The sequence below is a fragment of the Danio rerio genome, chromosome 14 (genome assembly GCF_052040795.2).
Source record: "Danio rerio strain M-AB ecotype USA chromosome 14, GRCz13ab, whole genome shotgun sequence".
Taxonomy (NCBI): domain Eukaryota; kingdom Metazoa; phylum Chordata; class Actinopteri; order Cypriniformes; family Danionidae; genus Danio; species Danio rerio.
The window spans coordinates 56037501-56055000 of record NC_141034.1 but is presented as its reverse complement, the minus strand read 5'-3'; the positions used below and the strand labels follow the sequence as shown (position 1 = coordinate 56055000).

The following is a 17500-nucleotide window of genomic DNA, read 5'->3' as shown; positions in this document are numbered from 1 at the left end:
GGTGTGTGGGCACCGCGTAGAGCCGCCCGCTGCAGTACGAGATACAGCTATATATACTCTCTATAACTGTGTGTGTTTCACTCATCCGCTCATCAGTGACACTGTGCCGCCTGTACACACAGATCTGCTCATGCGTTCCAGTTCTGACAGTGTGTTTTGGAAGTTTTAGTTTTGTTAGTCATACTTTTGTAATTAGGTCTTAGATTTATAATTATATTATATAATTATAATTTTGTAATATATATATACACATACAGTGCTCAGCTTAAATGAGTACAGCCCATTTTGTAAATGAATATTTTCCTACACTTCTCAGTGAATATAGGCAGTGTATTTTGGTGCATTTAAACAAAACAGATTTATTAAACAGAGATATTTATTAAAATAATATTTTAGTCACCAAACATATTGAGAACTTGAAAGATAATACAATTAAATTCAAGCTAAATATTGCAAAATAAATTACAGCCTACAAAATTTCAACTATTTTTTAAAAAAGTTTTGCTTCTCTTTATTTTTCCTTTTTTTTATTTGTATTTAATATTTTTCTATAACATTTTTTTTTTTTTGGACCGCTATCATAAGTTTGTTAATTTTGTTATGAGGTCCAGATTTGGCTTTAGTACTGACTAATGTAATGTATATGCACAAATATAATACTGTACAGCTTCCTATTAATTGTGAAGGGTGTACTTATATATGTTGAGCACTATATATATATATATATATATATATATATATATATATATATATATATATATATATATATATATATATACTTTTTATTTTATTAATTAATATTAGTTTGTATTAGTTTTATTTATTTTATTCATTTTAATTGTTATTTAATTTTATATATTAAATTTGTTTCTTTTGTTTATACATTTTTATTTTATTTTTATCTATTTGTATTATTTTATTTATTATTTTCTATTTATTTATTTATTTTTCAAAAAGTTATCAAACTAATTTGTGATAATTTTTGTAAACTAAATTTTATTTAATTAATTATTTGAGATCCAGTACTTTTGTGCAGACTATTTTTTTATTTTATTTTTTATTTATTTATTTATTTTATTTGTGAGATTAATTTGAGAAAATTTTAGGAAGCAAATTTTAAATTAATAAATGAACTCTGTGTCTCTCATCAGTGACCCTGTGCCGTCTGTACTTGAAAATGTGCCCATGTGTTTGAGTTGTGCTATGTGTTAGAAAGAAAAGTTCATTCATTTTCTTTTCGGCTTAGTCCCTTTATTAATCAAGGGTCACCACAGCGGAATGAACCGCCAACTTATCTGCCATACGTTTAATGCAGTTGATGCCCTTTCAGCTGCAACCCATCACTGGGAAACACCCATACACTTTCATTCACACACATACACTTTGGCCAATTTAGTTCTTAAATTCACCAATAGCGCACTGTGGGGGAAACCAGAGGACCCGGAGGACACCCACACTAACACAGGGAAAGCATGCAGACTCCACACAGAAATGACTACTAGCCCAGCCAGGGCTCGAACCAGCAACCTTTTTGCTGTAAGGTGATTGTGCTACCCACAGTGCCACCATGCTGCCCCTTTCAAAATAGTATTCAAATCAATCTCAATATGGTCCGCTTTTGGTAATGCATTTTACTGCATAGCGGTCAAAATAGGACGAATAAGCTCATAAATGGAACAAATTCTGCACCTTTATCACCTTTATCAATTATTATTATTAATAATAATAATCATTTGAGATTCAGTTTGTAGTGTTTTAAATATTTAAGAAGTACATTTTTCTTTCATTTCATTTTATTATCAGATTTTGATTGTTTAGTGTTTATTTATTTATTATTTTTTCCTCTATTATTGTTCCATGTATGTGCAGTCATGGTTTGTGTGTCATCTTTACCGTGGTAAATGCGAGTGATTTTCTTGTTTTCGTCTACTGCAGTTCTGCTTTTATTTCAACATATAAATCAGCGTTTACTGCGGTAACCAGTGAAATGAGCACAGAAAGCTGCATTTAAGGTGTAAAATGTAAAGCATGACTGGCAGCTCTGTGTGCCATTGATCGTGCTGCTAAACAGGAGGAGAAACATTGATTTATTTCCCAGCAAGTCGCTGCGTGCATGGATTTAAGCATTGCTTTGAATTTCAATTTGTGTTCTCACTTTTAAGACCTAGGGCTGCTCGGATATGGGAAAAGTCATAAGCACGATTATTTGTACATAATTATCACAATTATTGAAAAGGATTTTCTATATTATTTTATTTTCAGATTTGTTTATTTTTTTATATTGAATTAATTAATTAATTAATTAATTAATACTTTATTTTGTTTTGTTTTTTTATTTTATGATATTTGTTTATTTACCTTTATTTTTAGACAATTTTTTTTTATGTTATTCTATTTTTAGATTTAGATTTATGTTTTATTTTTATTTTTTTATTTGTATTTTTATTTTTAGCTTTAGTTGTATATCATTTGATTTTTACATTTATTTTATTTGCTTAATTTTATTGTTACTTTATTTTATTACATATAATATTTGTTTATTTTTAACTTTATTTTTATAATAATATTTCCAGATTTATTTATTTTGTTTATTTTATTTATTTATATTTTATTTTATTTTAGGTTTATTTGTAAAAGATTTCCTTTTTAGATTTATTTATTTATTAACTAATTAATTTATTTATTTGCTTATATTTTGTTTTGAGCTTTGTTTTTATATTATTTTATTTTTAGATCATTTTTTTCTATTTTATTTATTTCTATTTTATTTTTAGCTTTATTTTTATATATTATTTTATTTTCAGATTTATTAATTTTTGTATATTTAATTCATTTATTTCTATTTTATTTTGGGGTTTATTTTTTATTATTTTAGGATATTTTTTTATTTACCTTTATTATTATGTTATTTTATTTTCAGAATAATTTATTTATCATGTTTTATTTTACTTTAATATTAACTAAATGATTAAACGAACTAAATTATATATATATATATATATATATATATATATATATATATATATATTATTATATTTTATTTTTTATTATTATTATTTCATTTTTTTTAGTTTTGTATGTATATACATATTGCAATTGCATATTGCAGACACATTACATATTGTATGCAGATGCGCGTCCCTATATAATCATCACAGTCAATGTAAAATTTGTTTTTTTTTTTCCAAATAGTCATCTTGTGTAATTATATTCAGATCGCAGTGTCAGTTTTTTGTACAATATTGTGCAGCTTTAGGTTTGCGTGTTTTGTGTGCAGGAAGCTCTTATCTGCTGTAGTGTGATGTTTGCATGTGTTTTCTGTGTGTTTTGTGTGCAGAAAACTCTCACCTTCTGACCATCCAGCCGGATTTGACCACCAGCACCAGCAGTTATCAGGGCTCGCTGCGCTCTCGGCACGAGGTTTCTAGTAAATTCTCCATGAGTAACGGCCCGCTGCTGGATCCGCTGCCGAACGGATCACACACACTGCACAACGGCAAACTCAGCAGCGATGCAGATGACTTCATGAGCAGACTTTCCTCGCAGACTTACTTGAAGACGCTTCCCAGAGAAAACGGAAACACCTCGTACGGCACTTTCAACTTCCTGGGCGGACGACTGACGCTGCCCAACACGGGTGAGACTCCATTCAGGAGATAAACTGGACAATATATTCAATTCAGTTCATGCTTGTTATATTGCGCTTTTGCAATGAAGATTGTTTTAAAGCAGCTTAACATAGAAGTTCTCATGAATTGAAACTGTGTCAGTCCAGTTTTCAGAGTTGAAGTTCAGTTCAGTGTGGTTTAATTTTCACTGCTGAAAGTCCAAACCCTGAGCAAACCCATCAATGCGCAGCTCCACAAGTCCCACACCAAGCAAGCCAGTGGCAACAGTGTAACTTACTTATATAACTTACAATAAACTTATTTTAGTTTTAGATGCATTTTTTGTATTTATTTTTGTATTTATTTGAATTTTTCTTTTTTATTTTCTTACTTTTTATTTTTAGGTTTATTTTATTTTTTTAATTTTTTTATTATATAAAATTTTTCTTTAAAGATTTTTTATTCTTTTTTTATTTTAATATTTGATTTATTTATTTAATAATAATTTATTTATATTTTATTTGTAGATAAATTTTTATACTATTTTATTTTTCAATTTTTAATTTTCTAAATATTTTTTAATTTACTTATATTTGAATTCTATTTTACAAGTATCTATTTATTTACTTATATTTTTTATATTTTAGGTTTGTTTTTATATTGTTTTATCTTTGATTAATTTATTTACTTAGAATTTATAAATTTTTTACTTTATTTTTAGATTTTTTTATACTATTTCAGTTTTTTATTTTATTCATTTACTTATATATTTTAAGGTTATTTTATATAGTTTTTTTATTTATTTATTCACGTGTATTTTATTTTTAAGTTTATTTTTATATTATTTATAATTATTATTATTATTTTATTTTTAATTGATGAATTTACTTGTATTTTATTTTCAAGTTTATTTTAAATACTTTTATTTTCTTATTTATTTGTTAACTTATATTTTATTTTTATTTATTTTCTATTTAATTATTTACTTGTATTTTATTTTTAAGTTTATTTTTATAATATTTTATCTTTAGATGTATTTATTTATCTACTTAAATTTTGTGTTTTTAAACTATTAAAATGTTTAAATAATTTTATTATATTATTTTACTTTTTTTGTATTTTTTGTTTTTACTTTCTTTTGTTTTTAAATTTATTTTTATATTATATTATTTAATTTTTAATTGATTAATTTACTTATATTTTATTGTCATTTATCTTGTGTAACTTTATTTACTTGCTTATATTTTATTTTTACATTTATTTAATTAATTTTGTGATATATATATATATATATATATATATATATATATATATATATATATATATACATATATATATATATATATATATATACATATATATGTATATATATATATATATATATATATATATATATATATATATATATATATATATATATATATATATATATATATATATATATATACAGTTACAACTAAATCCATTTTTATAGCATTTTTTGATTTTATACACAAGTATATATTTATTTGTATTATTAAACTTAATATATTTAATTTTCTAAAATGAAATTTAAATCCAAATAATTATCTGAGATCCTGAACCAGACAAATAGACATTTTTGAATATTTAGATTATGTGAAATAGCATTAAATCTTGTCCATCAATCGCGAGAGATGAGATGTTTCTGTGCTGTGTTTGTGTGTTCAGTGCTGGAGCTTTTAGTTAAACTACAGAGACGCAATTTAACACTGAAAGGTGAAGTGATCCAATTACATACTAATCCACGCAGTTTTATGTAAATCTGTGAACACCTTCTGAAGACAAGCTTCTTTTTAAGAAAACAGTCTAAGAAAGTGCCTCCATTTCTACTCTAATGACTGTATTTTGACAATGTGGAGTATTGGATGGCTGGATAGCAACTGCAGTAATTGAGGAAGCTCTTGTTTCTGCTCACATTCACACACAGCTCTGAAACTCAATCCGCTCGGAGGACATCAGTTCAGTTCATTTACACTCATTAATGTCCTTAATCACAGACAGAGCTTCTGCAGTTCATCACACCACACTTTAAACAGACTCTAGGGCTGTTTTTTAGGATGTTTTGGGTCTAAGGCTGCTTTTGTGTTGACTTCATGAGCTGAAGGCCTCTGTGATTGCAAAAATACCATATTTGTATTGTCCACAATGAAAAAAATAATCTAACATTAATTATTTCCTATATTTTTGCAAGTCATAATCTTTCTGAATGTGGACAAATTTTAAAAAGTTCCCTGACTATGACCCAGAGAAGTTTCTGAAATTTTTATTTTTTTATTTTGTACAAAATAATATAATAAGATGAATTGCATGCCAGTTTTATTTATTTATTTTTTTACATATTATTTTTGTTTTGTTTTATTTAATTATGTATTTTAAGATTAATTGCATGCCATTTTATTTATTTATTTAGTTATTTATTTATTTATTTACTTTAGTTATTTATCTTATGATTAAATCCAGGCCAAGGTTTATATCATTATATTTTATTTATTTTACTTTTTTTTCATTGTAAGATTAAAGGCATGCCAAGGTTTGTTTTATTATATTTATTCATATTGTACTATCTTAAGATAAAATATATGCCAAAGTTTAATTTTATTTAATTTTAATATATAATATCCTAAGATAAATTGCATGTCAAGGCTTTAATTTTATTTATTTTAATTATTTTATTCATAAGATTAAATCCATGCCAAATGTTAATTTAATTAATAAATTTATTAATTTATTAATTTATTTATTTATTTATTTATTTTATCTTACTATTAAATGCATGCCGAGGTTTATTTTATTTTATCTGTAGATTAAATGCTTGCCAAGTTGCCAAGGTTTATTTATTTATTTATTTATTTATTTATTTATTTATTTATTTTACTTATTTGCTTATTTTATCTTAAGATTAAATGTATGCCAAGGTTTATTTATTATATTTAATAATTATATTGTTTTATATTAGGATTCAATTCATACCATATTTTATTCTATTTTATTTTATTCTATATTATTTTATTTTATTTTATTTTAAGAATAATTTCTTGTCAATGTTTATTTATTATTTTATTATTATTTGTTTTTATATACTTAGTTATTTATCTTACGATTAAATGCATACCAAGGTTTATCTTATTATTTTTTATTTATTCAAAATTTTTTATTTATTTATTTTAAGATTAAAGGCCTGCCAAGGTTTATTTTATTATATTTATTTATATTGTTCTATCTTAATATTCAATGTATGCCAAGGTTTGATTAATTTTTTTATATATATAATATTTTAAGAATAAATGCATGCCAATGTTTATTTTATTTATTTTTTTTATTTTATCTTAAGATTAAATGCATGCCAAGGTTTATTTTATTTTATTTATTTATTTATTTACTTACTTATTTTAACTTAAGAATAAAATCATGCCAAAGCTTTAGTTTATTTTGTTTTAAAATATGCCAAGGCTTTTATTTTGTTTCTTTATTTATTTTTTATATTTTTTACTTATTTATTTATTTATTTTTTTATTTATTTTTTAAGATTAATTGCATGCTAAGGCCTATTTTCTTTTGTTTGTTTTTGTATTTTATAGTTCTGCTTTTGTTTTGTTCTACACTCCTTAGTTTTGTTACACGCCAAGAAGTTTAGGTTTATGATCCAGAGTTTTATTCTGATAATTTTTGATTTAATATGTTATTATATATAGGATATGCTTTCATTTTGTATTGTGCTGTCAATTTGAAAGTTTACACCCAGCCAAACACCACTCAGAAAGTTTTTATTACTTAATTTAATAAACATATCGATCCCTAAACACATTGCAACTTTTACTGAAAAGGCAGAAACACTAGTGACATTAGTTGATCACCAGCTTCAGGACAGAAAGTCTGATGAATCTGAAAGCTCTGATCTGGACTGTGGATTTGTGAAACTACATTTCCTTGTGTCACATAAAGCCGTCTGTGAGCGTGCGACAGAAGCCAGCGTTCAGACGGATCAGATGAGACTAACTCGTCTCTTTTGTTCATGTTTACATCAGGAATCAGCCTGCTCATCCCGCCAGAGGCCATTCCCAGAGGCAAGATTTACGAGATTTACCTCACCATTCAGAAGAAGGAAGACATGAGGTGAGAGACGCACACAGAAACCACTGCACACTATAGAAAGACCTGACACAGAACAACCTGTGAGTGTGGGTTTGTACTGGTTTAGCTATGCTTATGAGGACCTAATTGTTCTTACTTATAGTGCATCCGGAGAGTATTCATAGTGCTTCACTGTTTCCACATGTTTTAATGTTACAGCTCTTTTCCAAAATGGATTACATTGATTTATTTCCTCAGCATTCTACACACAATCCCCCATATTGACAATGTGGAAAAAGAGTTTTAAAATTGTTGCAAATTAATTAAAAATTAAAAAGCTGTAAAATCAGATGTACATCAGTATTCACAGGCTTTGCTCAATACTTTGTTGATGCACCTTTGGCAGCGATTACAGCCTCAAGTCTTCTTGAATATGATGCCACAAGCTTGGCACACCTGTCTTTGGGAATTTTCGCCCATTCCTCTATCCAGCACCTCTCAAGCTCTATCAGGTTGGATCGGAAGCGACAATATACAGCCATTTTCAGAGATGTTTAATAGGATTTAGGTCCAGGCTCTGGTTGGGCCGCTCAAAGTTGTTGAGTGAAGCCACTCCATTGATATTTTGGCGGTGTACTTTGGGTCATTGTCCTGCTGGAAGATGAACCGTCGCCCCAGTCTGAGGTCAAGAGCACTCTTGTGCAGGTCTTCATTAAGGATGTCTCTGTACATCGTTGCATTCATCTTTCCCTTTATCCTGACTAGTCTTCCAGTTCCTGCTGCTGAAACACATCCCCACAGCATGATGCCAACACCACCATGCTTCACTGTAGGGATGCTGTTAGCCTGGTCATAAGCGCTGCCTGCTTTTCTCCAAACGTAACGCCTGGCGTTCACTCCAAAGAGTTCAAGTTTAGTCTCATCAGAGCAGAGAGTTTAGTTTCTGATGGTCTGAGAGTTCTTCAGATGCCTTTTGGCAAACTCCAGGCGGGGAGTGTCTTCCGTCTGGCCGCTCTACCATACAGATGCCTGATTGGTGGATTGCTGCACAGATGGTTGTCCTTCTGTAAGGTTCTCCTCTCTCCACAGAAGAACGCTGGAGCTCAGACAGAGTGACCATCGGAAAATTGATCACCTCCCTGACTAAGGCCCTTCACCCCCGATTACACAGCTTAGATGTCCGGCCAGCTCTAGGAAGAGTCCTGGTGGTCAAACATCTTCCACTTACGGATGATGGAGGCCGCTGTGCTCATTTGAACTTTCAGAGCAGCAGAAATGTTTCTGTAACCTTCCCCAGCCTTGTGCCTCGAGACAATCCTGTCTCGGAGGTCTACAGACAATTCCTTTGTCTTCATGCTTGGTTTGTGCTTTGACATGCACTGTCAACCCTGGGACCTTATATAGACAGGTGTAGCCTTTTCAGATCATGTCCAATCAGCTGAATTGAGCACAGTTGAACTCTAATGAAGCTGCTGAAACATCTCAAGGATGATCAGTGGAAACAGAATGGACCTGAGCTCAGTTTAGAGCTTCACGCCAAAGGCTGTAAAGACTGATGTACATGTGATTTTACAGATTTTTCTTTTTAATAAATTTGCGACTATTTCAAAAACTCTTTCTTCACATTGTCATTATGGGGGATTGTGTGTACAATGTTGAGGAAATCAATCAATTTAATCCATTGTGGAATAAGGCTGTAACATAAAAACAAATGGAAAGAGTGATATGAATACTTTCCGGATGCACTGTACTCCTCTTACTTCTTATAGATGAGTCTATGCATCTATGTCCAGACAGACTAGACCACAGGTGTCAAACTCAGTTTCTGGAGAGCTGCAGCTCTGCACAGTTTAGTTCCAAATCTAATTAAACACACATGATCAAACTAAATGAGTCCTTCAGGCTTGTTTGAAGCCTACAGGTAAGTGTGTTGAAGCAGGGTTGGAACTAAACTGTGCAGAGCTGCTGCCCTCCAGGAACTGAGTTTGACACCCTTGGACTAGATGATGATCAGATCAGATCTTGTTGTGCAGATCACTGGCTGCTGGCAAACGTCTTGCGCAGACAATACTTATACCACTGTATATGTACAATTAATGACAGAAATAATGTTTGGAAATGTAAATGGATATTTCAAACTCGCATGCAACAGAAACATATAGAAATAACCAGCTTTAAATCTCTTTAGGTGAGAATACTAGTGTTGTTTTGCACAGTGCTGTATATTGATCTTGCCATGAAATAACTATAAGCTGCTGATGTGGCAGTAAATAAATAAAGAAATGAAAAGTATGTAAATGCGTGTGCAGCGACCTCAGCGAGAGGAGTGTGCTCTTCAGTTGTAGTGTTTCTCAGTGGGAGAGCAGCTCAGGTTATTTCTGCTGCGGCTCCTGCTGTGTGTCAGTGCAGATGTGAGAGTCAGATCTTGATTCAGCAGCAGTTATAGATGTTTGACTGGTGTGTGTGTGTGTGTGTGTGTGTGTGTGTGTGTGTTTGCTCCAGGCTGCCGCTGGCGGGCTGTCAGACGCTGCTGAGCCCCGTGGTGAGCTGCGGACCGCCCGGCGTCATGCTCACCCGGCCCGTCATCCTCTGCATGGACCACTGCTCAGATGCCTGCCTGGAGAACTGGGCCATCCGGCTTAAGAAGCAGTCGTATGAGGGCACCTGGGAGGTGAGTGTGTGTGTGTGTGTGTGTGTGTGTGTGTGTGCATTACTCCCTAAAGATTGTTTTGGATAATTCTTGATCAAAATAGCTTGCCCTGGTGACTGAAAGGTTTGAAACCAGTAAAATCCTTTCTCATGTCAGGTCTGTTTATACTGTCAAGTGCAGCGGGTAGAATAATGTAACCCCGCCGGTCCTACACCACCCAACCCGCTCCAAGCTGGTTTCATACTAGCAACCTTCCGCATGGGAGTCGGGTGCTTTACCAAGTAGGCTAAATACCTTGGCCTCTAGCATCTGTCGCTAGAGCACCTTTAACGTCAACGCTTCCCATTCACTTTGAATGGGTGACGTCAGGCGTTGCTGAACTGCATTGTGGATCCGTTGGCGCCGCTTCAGAGGCGTTGCTCGCTGCAGAAGTTGGGACTAGCTCACCTTTTCAAGCGCCAACGGAAGCGTTAGCCAATCAGACAGGGGCGCAACTACACATATACTGAGAGGTATGCGGGTTCAAGTTTTGTAACTAAAATAAAATAGTTTTGAACAAAAAAAGTTACCAAAAGGCCTGGGGCCTCATGTATCAACGCTGCGTACGCACAAAAACTTTGCGTACGCCAGGTTTCACGCTCAGAATCGCTCACGTTTGGATTTACTAACAATGAACTGAACGTGGGAATTTGCGCAGGTTCACGGCAGCTTTCTGGCTGGCGTACGCACATTTTTTGTGCGTGTCTGTTTTATTTCCATTGGCGACTCCTAGAGGCAGTTGTGTTAAATTCTTCTCTACAAAGTGTCTGAGCCTTGCAATGGCAGCTGTATGAGACGGGTTCATATAGTAGGTATATAAGGTTTACATACCATACAGTTGACCAGCCAAACATTAAAGCACAATTTGCAGCGGTCGCCTGTTTTCCCAATGTAATCTGAGCTATCTACCGCACACACATTGCTATAAAGACACTATGTGAAGATAAATTTGCATGCGTGAATCAGAAACATTTCCGTTCAATAAATGTGCAAATAAAATATGATGCACAAACTTATTAATGATTCCTACTTGTCTTTCTCGTGATAAATAGTGGGCAAAATCTGATATGTAGCGGGGAAAAAAAAGAAGAATGAATTCATCAGACGCTGGATTCGAGCCGAGTTTATGCTCGAACGTGTCAGTACATGATCACATGTTTCTTATGAGGTGCGCCACTGAGACTGTTAAGGGTTCTGCAACATTTTACAGATATAAACCAAACTATTTCTTTTTTAAATGCACTCAGTGCGATGTTCAGACCCAACTGTGTTAACCGTATCAGCTAAACTCTCCCACTCTATTTTTTTCTTTTGTTGTTAATTCCGCTGAACAAACTTGCAAATAACACCGCTTTTCTCCGGTCTACCTCTGAAAGCAGCACCTCCATTTCACATTCTGTTCAAACTTTCTCTTTTTGCTTGCTTTTGCCATTGCTTTTTCGTTGGGTTTTGACATTAGCATAGTCATTAGCATATTCATACGGGGGAGGAGGCAGGGAGGGGTTTTGTGCTCGTGCATGTTGCGCTCAGTTTCACGTTCATTCAGATGTACAAAAGAATATGCGTGAGATTCGGCGTACGCAGTGTTTCATACATCTGAATTTTTTTCTGCGTACGCACATTTACAGCTTTGTGCGTACGCAATGTTTTAGTAAGATTTCCACGCAAGTCTTCGTACATGAGGCCCCTGATGTATCAATATGACACATAATAAATTTATAAAAACATGTATATTGTATAAAATGGATCTTGATAGAAGGATTAAAAACATTTCAGTTCCAAAAAATTTGAATATTCGGACAATTTGTTCATGTGTCAACTTTAACAGGGTTAAGAATCATTATAATCAAGTATATAATATTTATATAGGTGAATTTTTAATCCAAATATTTTATCTGAAATATCGGTTTATGTGAAATAGGTCTGTACTTACATAAACATACATTTTGTGTGATCCCTCTTATTTAGGCAAAATAATTAAATAATTAATAATAAACAATAATAAAGAAAGAAAAAATTCAGATTAATCTTATAACTTTTGACCTCAACTGTACTGTATGTATGATTTGACAGTTTTATTTTGATAAAAATTGTAAAAAAAAAAATCTAAAGTTACATTTACATGAACACTTTACACTTGGCTCTGCGACTGCATGTTATTGTGTTGATTTTGAATTAAAATGTGTGTGCCAACGTATGCAACTCATGGTATAATTTTTTATTTATTAAAATACAATATTATACTCATACAAAATGCAAAAAAAAAAAAAAAAAACATTTTTAACAAAACATATTTATTTATTTATTTATTTTATTTGAAACTTTTAGTAAGGATAATTTCAAAAATAGTTTTGGCACAATGGCGCCCCCCCATGTGTGGCGCCCCTATGCGCCGCATATACTGCATACCCCCTTTTTGCGCCACTGCAATCAGATCACTGTATGCAAATACACCAGCTAGACAGTGGCCTATTGCTGACTGAATTTCATTGGCTGACGCTGCTATGAGGATCAGGTTAGCCCAGGGAAGGGCAAACTCGGTCCTGGAGGACCGGTGTCCTGCACAGTTTACCTCCAGCTCTAATCAAACACACCTGCTCATAGATTTCTAGTGATCTTGAAGACACTAATTGGCATGTTCAGGTGTTTTTGATTAGAGCTGAAGCTAAACTATGCAGGACACTGGCCCTCCAGAACCGAGTTTGCCCACCCTTGGGTTAGCCCCAACTTCAGACACACCTTCAGTCAAGTGTTGACGCTGAAGCACATCTCAACTCAACTCACTTTATTTCTATAGCACATTCAACAAACCACAATGGGTGCCAAAGTGCTGCACATAAAACAGATCAAATTAATTTAAAATGAAAAGGTAATCAATTTATTGGAAGAAATATACTTTTTAAAATAAATTCTCATGGACAACACCCTTGAAGAACTTTTTACAGTGTACATAAAACAGATAAAACACATGCAAATATACACAAAACCAAAATACATGAACTCACATCACATGATTAAAAGCTGAAGAAAATAAGTGTGTTTTCAGTGACCTCAGAAGTTTGAGCTGTTCTTAAAGAGAGTGGAAGATCGTTCCAAAGTCTTGGAGCCGCTACTGAGAAAGCTCTATCACCCCGACATTTTAAGCGTGACCGTGGAACTTGCAAATAGAGTCAACCCTTCCGTTTTTCCCGGGATTCCCCCGTATTTTACAGTTCTATCCCGCTATGATCCTGTAAAGGTGTTTTCCCGTATTTCTCCCGTATTTTCAGTGTTTCTCTAAAAGGTGACAAGAAACATTAAATAGCCGAGCCTCATACTCAACCCATAACGCCAAACCACCAGAGGCCGCCCCTTGCTCTTAAATGTGAGTCTGTTCTGTTTAGGCACGAAAACACTTTGAAATAAATATAAAAACGGCGCGATTCCTCTTCCTTTTCATTACAGGTGCCGTCACACCTCCTATGCAATCCTCAGAACAGTCATATAGTGGTGCGTGACTGTCAGCTGACGCACTCTATAGTGATAAACAGACGCTGTTTCCCAAACGGATTCTGTACACGCGATTTGAAGTGGAGCGAAAGTTTGGCTTTTGTGTGTGTGTTTGAACAGACATATAATATCTAAAGATGTCGATCTGGGTGTTTTTTTTTTTCGAACACAACTAATTTCGTCTTAAATGAACATAAAAAGTTAGAAAAGCGGTCGAATGCTTTCATTACATTGGCAGATGTGTGCATTTTTAAAGTGACACCTGTTATTTAATGTAATCAAACAAAAAAAATCTAAATAAATAAGATTCATTTGTTTCTCTTTAATCAGAATGTGTACGTTATACAGTGAAGAAAAGGTTAGAGAGATTTGATAGCTTGATTCTATTTCATTATAGTAGCTATTAATTTTATAAACTGAACTGTTTGCTCGTTTATTTGCTGCTAATGTATATAGTTATTTTCTTTTGTAAATAATAATAATAATAAAACATATTACTGACCATTTAACTGTTTTTTTACAATGAAACAGCTCCAAATGATCCTACACTGCAAAAAATGCTTTTCTTACTTAGATTTTTTTTGTCTTGTTTCTAGTCCAAATATCAAAAAATTCCTAAATCAAGAAGAATGTTATACACAAGCACAACATATTGTCTTGTTTTGAGAAGTAATATGCCAATATTAAGTGAGTTTTTTCTTAAAATAAGCAAAAAATTCTGCCAATGGGGTAAGCAAAATAATCTTACGTCAAAAGAAAAAACAAGATTAATTTGCTTACCCGATTGGCAGATTATTTTGCTTGTTTTAAGGAAAAACTCACTTAATATTGGCATATTATTTCTCAAAACAAGACAATATGTTTTGCTTGTCAAGAAAATTCTTCTTGATATAAGACATTTTAGATATTTAGACTAGAAACAAGACAAAAATTCTAAACAAGAAAAGCATTTTTTGCTTTCGTAGAAATGTAGTAATTTGGGGATTTATTTGCTATGACGAGCCCCAACTTCAGACACACCTTCAGTCAAGTGTTGACGGTGAAGCTCATCTCAACTCAACTCACTTTATTTCTATAGCACTTTCAACAAACCACAATGGGTGCCAAAGCGCTGCACATAAAACAGATCAAATTAATTCAAAATGAAAAGGTAATCAATTTATTGGAAGAAATATACTTTTTAAAATAAATTCCCATGTTTTAAAAAACAAAGGAACCTATGGGGGGCAATGTTGACAATCCCAATGTTGACAGGTATGGGTTGGTGCATAATAATTAGCTCAGAAATATACTTTGGGGACAGGCCATGGAGGGATTTTAAAACATACAACAGAATTTTGTACTGAATTCTAAACTGGATTGGCAGCCAGTGTAGTGAAACCAGTACAGGTGTAATGCGCTCTCGTTTTTTTTGTGCCTGTTAAGAGCCTGGCAGCTGCGTTCTGAACCAGCTGCAGTCGCGAGAGAGAGAGGAAAAGACCAACTATGGCAACTAGGGTTGGGCATCTAAGCTATAATGCCGATCCGATACGCATCTCGATACAAAGAATACGATCCGATATATTAGCGATACATTTGTGACATATTGCGATGCAACACGATACGATTCACACCCATATCACGATACGATGCGATATTTCAGCACTAACTAATTAGATCAAGTTTATGAGATGATGTAAGAAAGGATGCTGTGCCATTGATTGAGTTTGATTATTTATTAACCAAGCAAAACCAAGACTTTTTTACAAACTAGCTTTTCTCTCAGAGCCAGAGTGTCAGTTTACAGTCGAGAGCCATTTTGGAACCTATAGCACATATTATTTAAGGATTTTCAAGATAAACAGAATGTATAAGTGCAATAAATATTAAAAATACATATATTTGCACTCTTTCAACATAAAGGTTTACCATTGCACAACAAGAATTGTGATTTAACTTTTCAACTATGAAAACAAGTTTTACAAAGATATATTGTGCCACTAAATATTCAAATCTTAAGGTGGTGAACTAGCAGTGTTATGTTGCTTTGAAACATCACTATCACTGTAAACAACAGGCTAATAAAAATATAAATAAATAAAAATTAACAGGAGGAGGTGTTTAAAACCTTCGTTCTCCGTGACACTAGGCTGAATATCTTTGCAGATGAACAATGCAGTAACATCCGTTATTGGCGTAGAGCGAGCAGAACTGTTGCGCATGGAGAAAACTTTCAATGCTTTTCTCACCACTTTTGGAGCTGGTAGCTACAGTTGAAGCAGTGCAGGAAGCCGGGGATGCAGGAACACTGGAAGATGCTTCCACAACAACACTGAGGCACCGCTTCAAGTGAGATTTCAGATTAGTCGTACTGCCCGCGTATTTTACAGATGTGCGGCACATTTTGCAAATTGCATCTGTCCTGTCAAGTCGTCCATCCTTTTTGCAGAATCCATAATGTTGCCATACTTTAGATTTAAAACTCAGTGAGGAATAAAATGTTTGTTTTGCTTCTCGCGCTTTCTGAGGGCGCACCACTAGCTTCATCCGCACACCTGATACACTGAGTTGTAGTGTAAGTGTACACATCCGCAAGTCCGTTGCTAAGGCATACTTTATGTAGGTCGATTAAATTATGCGCCAAAAACAGGTTGACAACACTTGTTAATAAATAAAAAATACATTCTATATTAAAAATATAAGCTGTATCTTGGAAAAACCGATGCATCTCGCAAAAACCGATGCATCTCGATTTGCTTCCAAAATTTCATTCATCCTCTGCTGCTCTACCGATGCACTCGCATCGTGCACGCGCATGACCGCGTATTGATACATATCGGTTAATCTTCCCATCCCTAATGGCAACACAAGAGGTACAAAAAGGGGCGACGTGCAGGTTTATTATTGCCAAAGAAAATGTGTTCTCAAAGTGATAAAAATCACAAATATGAAATAAAATCTTTAAATAAATAAAAATCGCAATATAATTTTAGAATGTTATAATTTTAACAGAGTGCAATTGTAAGTCTGTTACAGTAAGTATTGAACACGTCACCATTTTTTCTCTTAAACCATATTTTTAAAGGTGCTGTTGACTTGAAATGCTGTTGACTTGGTGATTTGGCCACAGCCATGTCACCCTGCAGCCCAAGAGCGGTTACTCACTGAAGCTAAGCAGGGCTGAGCCTGGTCAGTACCTGGATGGGAGACCACTAGGGAACACTAGGTTGCTGTTGGAAGTGGTGTTAGAGAGGCCAGCAGGGGGCGCTCAACATGTGGTCTGTGTGAGTCCTAATTCCCCAGTAAAAGTGAAGGGGACACTAAACCGAGGTTAAACCGAGGTCCTGACTCTCTGTGGTCAATAAAAATCCCATGGCACTTCTCGTGAAAGAGCAGGGGTGTAACCCGGGTGTCCTGGCCAAAGTACCTCTATCAGCCTATACGAGCATGGCCTCCCAATCATCCCCTTCCACCGAATTGGCTCGATCACTCTCTCTACACTCCACCAAGAGCTGGTGTGTGGTGAGCACACTGGCGCCATTGTCCTGTGGCTGCCGTCGCACCATCCAAGTGGATGTTGCACACTGGTGGTGGTGTGGAGAGACCCCCCTCATGATTGTGAAGCGCTTTGGGTGTATGGCCA

The 17500-nt window shown here is 33.5% G+C and overlaps 1 protein-coding gene across 7 annotated transcripts in view; it reads left to right on the top strand.

Moving 5' to 3' along the window:
* The window catches only part of unc5a (unc-5 netrin receptor A), a 716311-nt gene that overhangs the window by 447958 nt on the left and 250853 nt on the right, over positions 1-17500 (top strand). For 2 of the 7 annotated variants that reach the window (XM_087280938.1, XM_087280936.1), the window contains 4 exons: position 1; positions 3338-3637; positions 7655-7742; positions 10203-10371. The exon at position 1 is cut by the window's left edge and continues 188 nt beyond it. In XM_087280938.1, coding sequence (XP_087137064.1) covers position 1; positions 3338-3637; positions 7655-7742; positions 10203-10371 — 558 coding nt within the window. Of the gene's footprint in view, positions 35-3337; positions 3638-7654; positions 7743-10202; positions 10926-12072; positions 12592-17500 lie in introns of those variants that run through there. The other 5 variants (XM_087280937.1, NM_001114465.1, XM_087280941.1 and 2 more) reach the window with 4 other exon arrangements.